The sequence below is a fragment of the Pipistrellus kuhlii genome, unplaced genomic scaffold (assembly GCF_014108245.1).
Source record: "Pipistrellus kuhlii isolate mPipKuh1 unplaced genomic scaffold, mPipKuh1.p scaffold_m20_p_8, whole genome shotgun sequence".
In the NCBI taxonomy this organism is placed as follows: domain Eukaryota; kingdom Metazoa; phylum Chordata; class Mammalia; order Chiroptera; family Vespertilionidae; genus Pipistrellus; species Pipistrellus kuhlii.
This window is the reverse complement of record NW_023425584.1, coordinates 61,697,107-61,711,056: the sequence shown is the minus strand read 5'-3', so window position 1 is coordinate 61,711,056 and position 13,950 is coordinate 61,697,107. Positions and strand designations below refer to the sequence as shown.

At 46.8% G+C, this 13,950-nt stretch overlaps 1 protein-coding gene across 4 annotated transcripts in view; it reads left to right on the top strand.

The window, feature by feature from the left end:
* The first annotated feature begins 5,546 nt into the window (after nucleotides 1-5,546).
* Nucleotides 5,547-13,950, top strand: part of SH3RF1 (SH3 domain containing ring finger 1) — a 162,870-nt gene continuing 154,466 nt past the window's right edge. For 3 of the 4 annotated variants that reach the window (XM_036425401.2, XM_036425404.2, XM_036425398.2), the window contains exons 1-2: nucleotides 5,547-5,672; nucleotides 7,288-7,778. In XM_036425401.2, coding sequence (XP_036281294.1) covers nucleotides 7,386-7,778 — 393 coding nt within the window. In that variant the 5' untranslated portion in view covers nucleotides 5,547-5,672; nucleotides 7,288-7,385. Of the gene's footprint in view, nucleotides 5,673-5,887; nucleotides 6,003-7,287; nucleotides 7,779-13,950 lie in introns of those variants that run through there. The other variant, XM_036425399.2, reaches the window with a different exon arrangement.

Genomic DNA, 13,950 nt, shown 5'->3' with positions numbered 1-13,950 from the left:
TTTAGAGTCAGTTGAGAGAACTCCAGCTCTCCCCAAGTATTCTGCTGTCAGACAGTTCCTCAAATCTTCAGACCCGTTTCAAGAAGGTGGAGGAAGATGCAGTTGAGTTACCTCCTACTCATTTCCTAGCTTCCATTCCAACTGAACTGAAATCCTTGGGGAGTGTCTATAAATATGCCATCTGCTCAGATTCCCCCCCCCCCCTTTTTTTTTTGCCAGACAGTAGAGTTTGCACCACCTTCCCACTACTGCAGACGAAAATAACTTTTTTGGGTCTGCCCGATTCTAACTGCTAGGAGCTTAGTTTCCTGACAGCTAGGCACCCCAAGACCACTTGGCTTTTCACAAGGGAATTCCATTATTCTTTGATATCCTTTATGCAGTTGGGATGGGAGGTAAACTTTTAATGCTGGAAAGAACCATAGAGTTAACCCAATCCACTCTATAACTCTATGGAAACAGGTGCAGGCAGATATGTATATAGAAAGAAGGCAGGAAGCAAACTTATCATTGAGTCCCTACTATGTGCCAGAGAGGTAGTACGCTAGATTTTTCAATGAGTTTTGTCAATTTTTTTTTTTTTAAAGCAGAGAACATTCTGTGCAGATAAGGAAGCTGAAACTCAGAAAATTAATTTGCAAAGTCATTCAGTGAACAGGTAGTATAGATCAAGGTTTGAATCTAGATTCTAATAAAGAGAACAATATTAGGTATCATTTATTAAGCACTTACCATGTATCAGGCATGGTTCCAAACATACCATTTTTATTAACTTAGGTAAAACTAGAGCCCCAGTGCATGAAATTTGTGCATGGGTAGGGTCCCCAGCCTGGCTGGTGATCAGGGCTGATCAGGGCCTTCATTCTGCACTGTCCCCTGGTGGTCAGTGCATTCATAGCAAGTGGTTGAACTCCCCAATTAATGTCCCAAGGGGACAATTTGCATATTAGCCTTTTATTATATAGGATAAAAGCCACAAAAACCTTGAGGTACATAGTAGTATTATGCCTTTTTGATAGGGGAAACTCAGGTAGAAGCATGCCTGATGATCACTCAGTTGACAGAGAGAGAAGCCTATGACTCCAAAGTTTTCTCCAGAATCAAGTACCCTAGAGAGAACAGAAGCAGAGAAGGTAGTTATTGTCCATATAGGAGATAAGCAGGCCTGAAGGGACAGATTTAAGAAGCATTCCTGTTAGTCTCTGGATCATCCATCTGTATGGATGGGAGGTGGGAGAGGGTGCTGGGTGGGGGCGGGGAGCAGAGGAAGAAGGAAAAATTGAAAATAACTGCATCACCTTGATTGCTTGCTTGGGAACTAAGTATATGCTGACAAGGCTAACTAGACCTAGAATGAAGACAAACTAGCATTGCCTTTATGTTCTGTGTTACATACATGGATGGTATTTAGCTGTTTCTCCAGCTTAACTGTGAAACGTCATGTATCCCCATCTTCTATATAAAAAAGCATTGATTGATGGATTGACTTTCAACAGAAATTGGGACATGGTCTGCCTGGTTTTCTGTGTGGAGGACAATGAAGTACTAATATGTGTGAAATATATATAAGGAATTAAGTATAGCATGATATTTATTATATCCCAAAGTTATACATATATATATTAAATATCATTCTATACTTGATTAATTCTGTATTTGAGATATTTTCTGGTACCCACTATGGCCTGGCTATAAAGGATACTGTGGTGAAGAAGACAGACCCAGAGCATACCTTCAGGGACCTTATGTTCAGATCCTTATATTTACTATATAGACAGTAAATAAAGAATCAAAAATTAGCGAAAGAGTATTATAAAGATAACAAAGTGCTGTGGTAGAGTATAACAGTGCAGGGTCCAGGTGATATACAAGGTCTTATAATATGTGGTAACCATTTGATTCCAAGTGTGATAGGAAGAAATTGATGAGTTTTGAGTAAGGGAATAAAATATATTCTGTTACGCATTTTTTGGAGTTCACTATGAATGCCATTATATTCAGGACCAGATTGCGAAGATAGAAATGGAAGCAGAAGAGCTGGTTAGGAAAGCCAGAGGCAGACTGATGATGACTTAAATATAGGTGAAATGAAGGCAAAGGGAAGTGGGTAGAAATTGAAATCTATTTGTGTGTGTGTGTGGGGGGGGCGGTTAGATGGCAGAGTTGTTGATAGAAAGGAATGGAGAGGAAGGAAGGGAGAAATCCCAGATAACACATAGGTTTCTAGTTTAAACAACTAAATCCTGGCCAAGCTTAGAGCATCGTCCTGATATGCCAAGGTTATAGGTTCAGTCCCTGGTCAGGGCACATACAAGAATCAACAGTGAGTTCATAAATGGGTGGAACAACAAATCAATGTCTCTCTCTCTCTCTCTCTCTCTCTCTCTCTCTCTCTCTCTCTCTCTCTTTCTCCCTCCCTCCCTTTCTCACTCTAAAATCAATATATAAAAATTAAAAAAACCAACAACTGGGTAAATAGTACTATTTACCATTATCATGGTAACTGGGAGAGGAATCAGTTTTGAAGAAAAATGGTGGTCAGATACATGTATGTATATGCATGTGTAAGTATGATACCACAGCTTACCAAATACTGTACTGTACTGGGAACTTAAAAGCCTGATTTGTGTCTTAACATCCTCAGAAAGAGCAATCACCTCTCTACACCCCATTTCCCCCATCTGCAACATAGGGATGATTATATCTGTCTTTGTTGCTTCAGAGGGATGCTGAGAAGATAAATGAGATAACATATATGAAAAGTACTTTGAAGTCTTGGGAGGATAAAAATACTCTACAAATTCAAGCTATCATTATTACACACAGGGTATGTTTGCATTTTTTATGTTTGTACTCAAAATCATCAGTATTATCACACTTATGTTCTTTCCTCCATGTTTAGTTCTCAGAAATGGCAAGGTGAACATCTCATTCCCCAACTGTCTCCTCACCTGTAGTTTTCTCTTGACAGGATTTTGCAATTATGAGTGTTGTCTCAGATGTTTTTAAGACCCCAGGGAAAAGGCGTTTTTCCCAGTTTGTCTCAGCCTGGGTAATTCTTGGCAGAAGACGCTAAGGATGGCATCTTTTCTAATAGAGATGCACAGATTATAGAGGACCAGCACGTGGTCTCATTGAAACCTCCAACAACACTCTAAGAAAGGTATTATTTTTTTCACCATTTGACAGAGGGGAGATGGCTCAAGGGGTTAAAGTAATTCTCCCCAAAATTCATTTTATAGCAGGAGTCATTAGTCTAACGAAAGACTTGTGTTCTAAAATATAGCGTGAACTAGCAACAGGGATGTTCAAGAGCTTGTAGCCAGGTCCCAGATAATACCCATGGATGTGTGTGTGTGCAAGCTTCTTTGATCCCTAGAACCTTAGACACAACATCTTTGGTTCTTGAATAATGTGGGTGTGACTACTGATTTTCCTGCCTGAAGCTTCAAGAGCTGTAACATGTCACCCATTGCTTTGTGCCAATGTTCTCTCTACATGTAAACAAAATAAGAACAAAACAGTCTGTTGCTCTCCAGAGTAATTAGTAGTGATGCATAGGATGGTCTTTTCCTTGGGAGACCAGTGCACTCAGTTTCCTCCGAGGTGATGTGCAAAAGGGAGGTCCTTGGAGTGGTAGAAAGAAAACTGGATGTGGAATCCAGAGACACAAATTTGAATCTTGGTTCAAAATGACTGACTGTGTGACCTGGGGATGGAGCATCAGTTTTTATTTTATTTTTTTTAAAAATAAAATTCACCATTTTAATTTTTAAAAAATGTATTTTGTTAATTTTTTTTACAGAGATGAAGGGAGTGGGATTGAGAGTTAGAAACACCAATGAGAGAGAAACATCGATCAGCTGCCTCTTGCACACTCCCTACTGGGTATGTGCCCGCAACCAAGGTACATGCCCTTGACCGGAATTGAACCTGGGACTCTTGAGTCCACAGGCCAACGCTCTATCCACTGAGCCAAAGGGGTTAGGACAGGAGCATTAGTTTTAATAACTGTAATCTGCATATAATAATATTTATATGTTCACTGGCTGTAACCTTCTAGTCAGCTTCACCTTCATCTGCACAGCTGCAGAAGCACAAGTGTATATATGGGTTAAGTAGTCACTTTAAGAGTGCCTTGTTTATAGATTATTTGACTAAAAATTCTCTATTCCGTTCATTCCTTCCCTTGTCTTTCTCAGCAAAAATGCAAATAATAGCAAAATATTATTTCTAGTAGTCATACAGTATGACTCACAGCATATTTATCTATTTAGAACAAAGCTAAGGAGGAATGACATACAGGGTTGCATGAGGATTGAGTTAATGCATCCGAAACGTTTAACACAGTGACTGGCACACAGTGAATGATGGGTCACTGTCAGCTTTTTTAAATTTTTCTTACTTAGGTGATTCTCATTTTCTTCAATGGTTCGTCTGTGGCCCTGAGTGAAGAAGAGAGAAGAATCTGGTTCCCTTTAAAAATGTCAGCCTAGTCAGTGGGCAGGTAGGGCTTTCTTGCATCCTACCTGCAACCCTCCCCCTTATTTCTGCTCAGTTTCTGCACACCTGGGAAAGTATCTGGTTAACTTTTTTTGGTAAATTGAATAATGACAACTTTGAGAGCAGTGGCAACATTTTAACTTGTTTTCCCTCTGAAAGGAGTCTGAAAAGCAAACCCAAAACCTGTGGACAACTAGTTTTTAAAACCACATTTCAGAGTTTACAGGTGTGTGCCTGAGGCAACCAAAACAAAGATTACAGCGACGGTGATGGCTGCCTCCCAGGCTCAGATAAAAGAGGCGCCTCGCAGTTAGCTAGGCGTGCCAGCTCACCTGAGGTCAGACTTTGAATTTCCCCCACTCACAGGGCGGCAGGGAGAACAGGGCCTCCCAGGGCTGGCTTTCAAACCCACACGACTGTTTTCCCAGGCTCTCTCCCTTCCCATGTTGAGTTTCTGGGTGCATAGTCCTCCCTACTGGCTTGGTGTGTGTGTGTGTGTGTCCCGGGGGAGACAGGGTGGTGCCTGGATGTGGGCAGCCGCTGGGGAGCAAGGCTGGGAGGCGTGGCCCCGGAAATCGCCGGTGGACAGCTGCCCCGGGACTGTCCCCCAACATGCCTAAGGGGTCACAGCACCAGCCGGTCCTCTCCCCAGGGTCTCTCCGGGGCCGGGCAAACAGCAGCGCCCTGGGGACGCAGTGACCGTGCTGTAGCTTCCCGCCCTTTCCCGGGACCCGCTCCCCTGCCCCTGGCCGCTTCCTCCTGGGCTCCGCCGCCCCTCCCAGCGGCGGCTCCCTTTCATAGGCGTGCGCCCCCAAACCCGCCGCCCCCGCCCCCCGGGTCCCCACGCAGGTGGCCCCGGCGCCGGGCGGAGGCGCCCGTGGGGAGGCGCTGTGGTGCAGGCGGCCCCGCGCACCCCGGGCGCCGGCTGCGGCTCGGCCTCCTCCTCCTCCCTCCGCCCTCCTCCTCCACCTCCTCCCGCTCCCTCCGCCCTCCTCCGCGGCTGGGAAAGTGGGAGGTGGCGGCGTGTGCGCGCGCGAGGGGGGCGCCGCGAGGAGGCTCCGGGGCCGCCGCGTCAGAGGCACGGCGATCGCCGCGGGGCCGCATCCGCATCGGCCGCCGCCGCCGCCGCCGCCGCGGGGCCGCGAACAAAGAGGAGGAGCCGGCGAGAGGTAAGGCGCGGGCACAGCCCCGCGGGGGGAAGGCGGGGGCCGGGCGTCCCCTTCCCCTCCCCTGCGCGCCGCCCGCGAGCTCTTCTCCCCACCGTCCCCGGGTCCCCGCGGGCGCCGAGCCGGGACCTGCGGGAGCCCAGCCCGCGGCCTCGCCCGCCGCCTCCCCGGCAGGAAGCTGCCCGGCTCCGCGCCGCCGGCTCCGGCACAGCCCGCGCCCCCGCCCGCGCCCCGCGCCCCGCCGGCTGCGCCTCCCGGGGACGCCCGCCCTTCCCCGCGGGGAGGCGGCCGCGTCCCGGGGACGCTCTGCGGGGCTGACTCTCACAACTTAAGGTGCGGGTTTATTTGTAAGTCCTTGGAAACTTCCAGCTGGGGTGGGTGGGGTAAGGGGGGGTTGGGGTGGGGTTCGGTGCCCGGTGCCCGGCCTGACCTAAAAGGAGGCGGGGATTCCGGAGATCCCCATGCGGGCACCAGCCGGGCCGCAGGCAGCCCCAGCCCCGGAGCCTGTGCTGCGGGCGCGGGGGCACCTGGCCCAGGCGTGTCTGTGGCCCCGGCTACCTGTGCGGCCGGCCGGGAGGGGTGCAGCCCGGGCCCCCTGGACCCCCGCCCCGGCCCTGTCAGGAGCAGCTGTGGACGCTCCCACCCAGACCTGCCGCCCCCTCTCCCTTGGACAGTCACGTTTCCATGGATGTTGGAGGCGGTGGGAGAGCGGCGCAGTCCCTGTTGTAAAGGCTCCCCCCAAACCCCCAATCCCGATGGCCCCGGGCTCATAGGATGCCCCCCGTTCCCAGGGCAGCTGCCCACGGCCAGATTCTTTAGGCGATCATTTTTTGCCAGGTTTTGTGAATGGGATGAGGACAGGCCGTTCAGAAATCCGGTTCAGAGTTTGTCCACCGCTACCTATCTATCTGAAGGCTGCTTTTCTATTTCAGCTGCTTTCAGGCAGGCAGGTCCGTAGTGGTTGGTGTCCTTTAGAATGGTCACAACCTTCAGCTCATTTTTTTTTATTTTTTTATTTTTTGGTTTGGGCAGGATGAAACAGGGCTATGTTTAAGGTCAGCCCAGAAACATATGTATCTAATACTTGGGATCATTTACCGCAAGTGATCACAGGAGGCTTGGTTTTTCTTCAACGCCCGAGTATCTTTTAGAAATTGGGAATTGGGTAGGGTTTGAAAGTGATTTCAGGTGCGGAAAACTTTCAGCGGCTTCCGTTCAGCTTGTCCTAGGAGTGGAGGGCTCTGTGAAGGCAGCTCCTAGCATTCGGGGAGCTGGAGAAATGACGGTCTTTATTGCGTTTCATAAATCCTATTTATTGCACGAGTCCCGCGGAGGGCTTCATAGCTGTTTCTGCACGGTGAACTCCTCTAACTGTCGCCAGGGATTCATTTGGAATTGTTTTTAAAAGCCTTTTTTTTTTTTTAATTGTTGGCTTTGGAGATCAGGAGCCACATTCCAAAGCAAAAGCTGCACTCTTTAGGGGAAGCACTTTTGTGTACTTTTTTGCTTCTTGGCTCCTCTGTGAGCCTTTTCCCCAGATAACAATAGTTGTGTGTTTTTTTTCCTCTTCCCTCCCTCTCCCCCCCTCCCTTTCCGCACTCCCCTCCCGGGACTCCAGAGCACAGTCTGAAATGGATGTTACATGAATCACTCGAAGGGCTGCATTGCATACCACTATGAACACTGCTGAAGCTCTTCCTCAGTAAAACGATAAAGATGGATGAGTCTGCCTTGCTGGATCTTCTGGAGTGTCCTGTGTGTCTGGAGCGGCTGGATGCTTCTGCCAAGGTTTTGCCTTGCCAGCACACGTTCTGCAAACGGTGCCTGCTGGGGATCGTAGGTTCCCGGAACGAACTCCGATGTCCCGAGTGCAGGACCCTGGTAGGCTCGGGCGTGGAGGAGCTTCCCAGCAACATCCTGCTGGTCAGACTCCTGGATGGCATCAAGCAGAGGCCCTGGAAGCCTGGCCCCGGTGGGGGCGGTGGGACGAACTGCACCAGCGGGTTGAGAGGTCCGAGCAGCTCCGTGGCGAACTGTAGCTCCAAAGACCTGCAGAGCTCCCAGGGCGGACAGCAGCAGCGCGTGCAAGCCTGGAGCCCCCCGGTGAGGGTGAGTAGCCTGCAGAGCAGTTTGCTTAATAATGGTGTGGGAATGACCACGTATTTTTTTATTTTTATTTTTATTAAATTATTATCTGTGTACATATCTTACCATTGCCCCCTCCCCCCCTCCCCAGAGTTTTGTGTCCATTGATGACCACGTATTTTTTTCTTTATTCTCCGACTTGATGTTTTCTAAATCAGCCTATGGCTAAACAAGCCACACATACTGTAACAGATAGGAAGTGCTGCTTCAGGGTATTTTTCTTTCCTTTTTGGAATGGAATTGGATATAAATAATCAATTTTCTTGTCTTTTAAATTTTTCTCCAGATAATTCCTGTTATCTTTTCAGAAGCAAATAGCAAATCATTGACACCCAAAACACAGCCTCTTTTGGTCACCAATTTAAAATGGAAATGTGTTATGGTTTTACTTTGTTGATGATTATGTATGCATGTGTACATCTGTGAATACGTGCTATAAACATGTGTGAGAGTAAATCACAAGTAGGAAGTCAGGCCATAATTTTTAGGTTGCTTAGAGCACAGAATTTTCTGGTTGGGGGAATTCTTGACAAATCATGGCCACAGGTAGCAGAGTTTTGTTGCTGTAGCAACACAATGTCATTTAGGACTATGCTAAAACAGCAAGAGAATCTAGCTTTATGTTGGGTTTTACAGAAAGTGAAATTAAATATTCCATTAAAATGTTTTTTCTTGGGTTTTGGGTTTGGGCTGAAATAATTTTAAGTGAAGTTAAATATTTGGATAGTTATTATAATTTAAATCTCTAGAAGGTAAGATATTCTGAATAAATCTGAATTTATGACACACCAATAAGATATGCTTTGCTCATCTTTATAATAATAAAAAGTAATTATGGGCTGCATACAATTATGCATATTTGTATAGTTAAAACAATTCCATTTATGTTGGAAGAAGCAATTTTGATAATTGGCCAAAATTGATAAAAAATATTTTTAAAGAATAGTTTATCTGGATGAGAATATATATTTTTCAAATATTTGCAGTACACACACACAACTGGCTTCTTTTATTTAATGTTGGAACAACCCATTGGGACATCATTAGATGGTATAAATTCATAAATGTGATGATCAGACAACTGTAGCTGACTACAGCCTTATAACCATTCCCTTCCTTCTCAGGCCATCTTTTAAAATGCTATATTTATATCACTGGATGTAACATATGTAAAGCATCTTAATCACTAGGAAACAGTTTCATCACTAGCAGAGTAAGATTTCTCTTTCGTCTCATATTTAAGATTTTTAAGATAGTAATGACTGGTTTATGGAGGTTTTCTTTTCCTGTTGGAAGCTCACATGTAAAATTGATCTGCTTATAGCACTTTTCTTAGACTTTTATTTTATAGAGTTTACTGATACCTTGATTGGTGGATATGGACTCATCAATATTTCAACTATAGAATCAGTGATCAAGTTGATCATTTCTGAGACACCTGACCCAGGTCTGCTTAGTTTAATTAGGGAGTAGATTTACTTCTTTGGAGAGATTTGGTTTCCTTGTTAATTAGACTAGAGAAGGCATAGCTTCTGGCTATGAGTAGAAGTGCCTTAGTGGTTGACACCTTGCCTTACCTGTTGTGAGGAATGCATTGAAGGTTTGATTACTGATAAAAAAGGAATTTAACAAGAGGGCTCAAGCATGCAGCTTGGCATTTTTCCTTTTTAACAGAAACTGACTGTGTAATGCTGTAATGTCCATTTGTTTGAACTGCTAAGCTCCCAAAATGGAGTTTCACTTTTCTTAGTGAAATTTTTGTGAGATTTGTTGATGCCAGTATTATTTTTGTGAGATTTCATTGATGTTAGTATTATTTTCCTGGCTTGCACGGTTTTCTTTAGCATGAGAAAAATTACTCACCAAGAAGGGCAGCTCACCTTGAGCCTTATAACTTGAATTGTTGAAGTCCATAAAACAGGAGATAATATCTGTTACTTGCTGGGTGGCACGGAGAGTGTTGGCTGAAACAACCTGGATTTTTCAGTTATCTGAGTGTTTGCAAATGCTGCAATACTTAAAAAAAAAAAAAATAGTCCCCCCCCCCAAGTCTAAAAAAACTTGTACTTTTTATCAGTACTTTTTATTTTCAAGTATTCAAAACAACCAGGTATCTCAAAGGTAAAACATCTCAGAAAATACTCCTTTAAAAAGTAGGAAATCTGTTAGATACAGACATGTGGAGGTTGTAATGCACTCCTTCGGACCCTTCCCTTAGGTGAGGGACCGTAATAAATACCAAACGCGCATCCTCCCTTAGATGTTCTGACATGACCAAGTGGCGTGTGAGCCTTTTTCCACATGTTACCCAAAGCTGAAAGTGATAACATGTGGAATGTTGCTTCAGTTTATTAGTTATGTTCTATGATCCGTTAGACTGTGACCATGTGGCTTCCTCATGTGTTTAGCCGAGGTAGATGGAGTGTTATCGGCAGATACGAACATTTCCAACGTGCGACACACATCTTGTTCCCAGAATTTTAGTGTTTCCTGTCTAATATGAAGGAGAAAATGAAACGGTGTTGGGCTGGAGTCACCAAGGGCGTCAGTCCATCGACTCTTTACCCCAAGTAAAGAATTGCTGTTGGTTTGAAGCCAAAGTCAAGCAGTGGAGTGAGCCACCGGGAGGGGGTGGCTGCAGATAATCTGTCTAATGGACTAAAAAATACCTGCAGAAGATAGATTTTTGTGTATATGCAAAGTGAGAGGAGGAAAGCATATTTAAGTAATTCCTATAGAAGTACTACCTCATGGCATAGTTAAATTTCTGCTTTCTGTGTGTGATCCCATTGTTCAGGATTTTTATCATTGCGTGTGTGTGTGTCTGTCTAAGTATTAAATAATGATTTCACACTGCCTCAAAGTGAGTTTATTCAGCAGAAATAGATCACACAACCATTGATTTACACTAATTTACACATCACTTAGTCTTAAAAAAAAAATCTAAAACATAGTCAGTACTCACTAAGGTCTAGGCACTGCCCTCGCTGCTGGATAGATAATGATGGACAAACCAGATACAGATTCTGCTTAGCAATTAATGAGTACGTGTCAGTCTCGTTGGAGAGACACAAAATAACAATAGCAATGCAGGTAGGTAATTAAACACAGTGTCAGAGAGAGCCATGGGAGAGGAAAGAGGGCCTGTGTAAAGTGTGAGGGTAAATTGTGTGTGTGTGTGTGTGTGTGTGTGTGTGTATGTGTATGTGTGTGTGTGTGTGTGTGTGTGTGAGAGAGAGAGATTTTAAAAAACTTCCTTGAAGAAAAGGTATTTGCACTGAAATGATATGATTGGAGATGGGGCTGGGCAGCCACAAGGGCAGAGGGGGTGAGTGTTCCAAAGGCCCTGACCAACAGCACAGGGTATGGCTCCTAGAAAGAATCAACAGAAGGTGAGTATGAACTAAGCAAGGGACAGGGATCGGACCTAAGACAAGGCCTCAGGTGCAGCAGTGTGCAAGGCATCAAGGGCCACCACAAGGCCACTGGGGTCAGGGCCAGATGCGTGGTGTAGCTACTGAGTGCTCTGCATCGGAATTAGAAAGACAGACCATTGGGACTGGAAATCATTGAGACCGGAGTGCACACACACCTTCAGAACAGAAGTGAAGCCTGGGGTCAAAGCCCTGAGAGACAGGAAAGGTAGGGCATTCTGGATACGGGGAAGGGGGACACAGATGTGATTTCCTCTTTCCCCCAATGCCCAGGACGCTTCAGTTCCTCCAGAGTCATACCCACACCTCCCTTCTCTCCCTCCCCTGATTGCTGACTATTATGGGCTGAATCGTTTCCCCCAGCATTCATAAGTTGAAGTCCCATCTCCCAGCCCCTCAGCATGCGGCTGTGTCTGGGGAGTGGCACCTCTAAAGAAGTGATGGAGGTAAAATGAGTGTGTATGAGCGTGGCCTAAAGACTGTTAATTCTCATTAGAGGAGATTAGCGGACAGACACTGAGTAAGGCCACGTGAAGATACGTGGAGAAGATGGCCATCTACAGGCCAAGGAGAGAGGCCTTCCGAAGAACCCAGTCCTGCCCACACCTTCATCTCAGAATCCTGGCCTCCAGGACTGAGGAAGTAAATGCCGGTTGCTGAAGCCAGCCAGCCTGTAATACTTGCTAAGGGTCGCTCTGGCAGAGCAATACACTCCCTGGGGATGTATTCCCGAAGGTCAGCCCACTGCGTGGCCTTTTGGTCGGGCCACTGCCAGTTCCATTCAGCCCGTTTTCCCATAGACCTGCCGCGGTCCTGCTCGGCGGAGGTGCAATAACCTTGAGAAATTCTTCAGTCCCTTCCCACCCTCTTAGATGCCCCAATGGCCTGGCATAGTTTTATAAAATGGACGGGAGGTTTATGTTTGGCAAGACACCAAAGGTTTTGGAGGAGAGGGAGGGAGGTGCTGGGAGAAGACAGGCTCTAACACTGTTGTCTCTCTCCAGTTCTCCTGTAAGTGGGGTCTAGAGAGCGAGCTTTGTTGGACGTAGCAGTGTCCACCTGAGGCACCACCCAAGGGGAAGGCAGCAGGAAGAGTGTGGCAGGAAGGGAGGAGGAGAAAGGCAGGGTGGCAGGAGACTCCAGGGAGAGCATGGAAAACTAGTGCTAGCCCTGAGTTGCCCCAGGGGCCGCCTTTGACCTCCAGTCGGCACACAGGTGCGTGTGGAGTGTTTCTGTCAGGCTCCATTCTGTGCTGAAGTCTGTCCTAGGGCAGAGGCGGCATTAGTGCATGTTTCTGTTGGAAATGTTTTGGGGGGAGTAAAACATCCAAGAAATAGCAAACGAGGCAGCATATAGTGAAATTGCAAACTATGGAGTAAGATGAGTAAGATAAGGAGTATGTCTGCCCAGCCAGCACATGCGTCTGTCAGCCTGTGCACTGAAGGGTTGCTGTTTGAGTCCCAGTCGGGGCGCACACCTACCTGGCTTATGGATTTGATCCCCGGTTGGGGCACTTAGGGAAGGCAGCTGATCCATGTTTCTCTCTCTCTCTCTTTCCCCTCGTCTCCCTTCCTCTCTCTAAGCATGTCCTTGGGTTAGGTTAGAAAAAAAGAAAAGGTGTGGAATAAGTCTCTATAGTGAGGTCTGGGTCAAGTCGCCCCTGGATTTAGAGTCTGGCCAAAGGGTAGATGGAGTAACTGGGTTAGAGTGGATGGGGACATAGAAGCACATACTCCCCTGGTGTGGAAGGTTCAGGCCAGATTCTGGTAAAGGAATGGGCGTGTCTGCACAGGCGGGGGTGGGTCCCTGCGTTCATCCACACTGGACCCAAGCACGACCTCTCCTGTGGTTTAGACGAGGGAGACTCAGCCATTTCCTAATGAGGAGAGAGGATCCTAGATAGGCTGCCTCCTGCACATTCCTTCCTGGGGATGGAGCCCACAACCCGGGCATGTGCCCTGACTGGGACTTGAAGCATGACCTCCTGGTTGTTAGGTCAGCGCTCAACCACTGAGCCATACTGGCAGGGCAGAGCCTACCGCTGATTCTTTTTCTGTTGCCTGTGGCCTCTTCCTCACCATCCCAAGAGCCCCTGGCTCCTCTTTGCCGCCCTCCATTCTGAACTCTCTTCCTCCTCCAGGAAGGATGCTCCTTTTCCCACTGCAGTGAGACACCCCCTCTGCTCCAGTAATCCAGCCCCCCGGCCACCCATTGCTTTCACATGGTTTAAGCTAGTGGTCGGCAAACTGATAAGTCAGCAGAGCCAAATATCAACAGTACAATGATTGAAATTTCTTTTGAGGGCCAAATTTTTTTAAACTTAAACTTCTTCTAGCGCCACTTCTTCAAAATAGACTCGCCCAGGCCGTGGTATTTTGTGGAAGAGCCACACTCAAGGGGCCAAAGAGCCGCATGTGGCTCGCGAGCTGCCGTTTGCCCATCATGGGTTTAAGCCAACCCGAGACAATACATGACAAGCCTTTTTTTATTCTAAGGTCAAAAGGCAAGTGACTTTGCAGTTCACTCTGCAGCAGGATTCTTCAGGAGGATCCACCAGAGGAGAGCAGCGTCACACGTGCAGTTTAGGGCAGCGTGTTGTCGATAGAAGCCTCACACATGGAAGCGGCTCTGCTAGGAAGGCTCCCTCATCGTGGAACGTAGCAGACCTTCCCTCTCCCAGAGCTTTTATCATGAACAGCGTG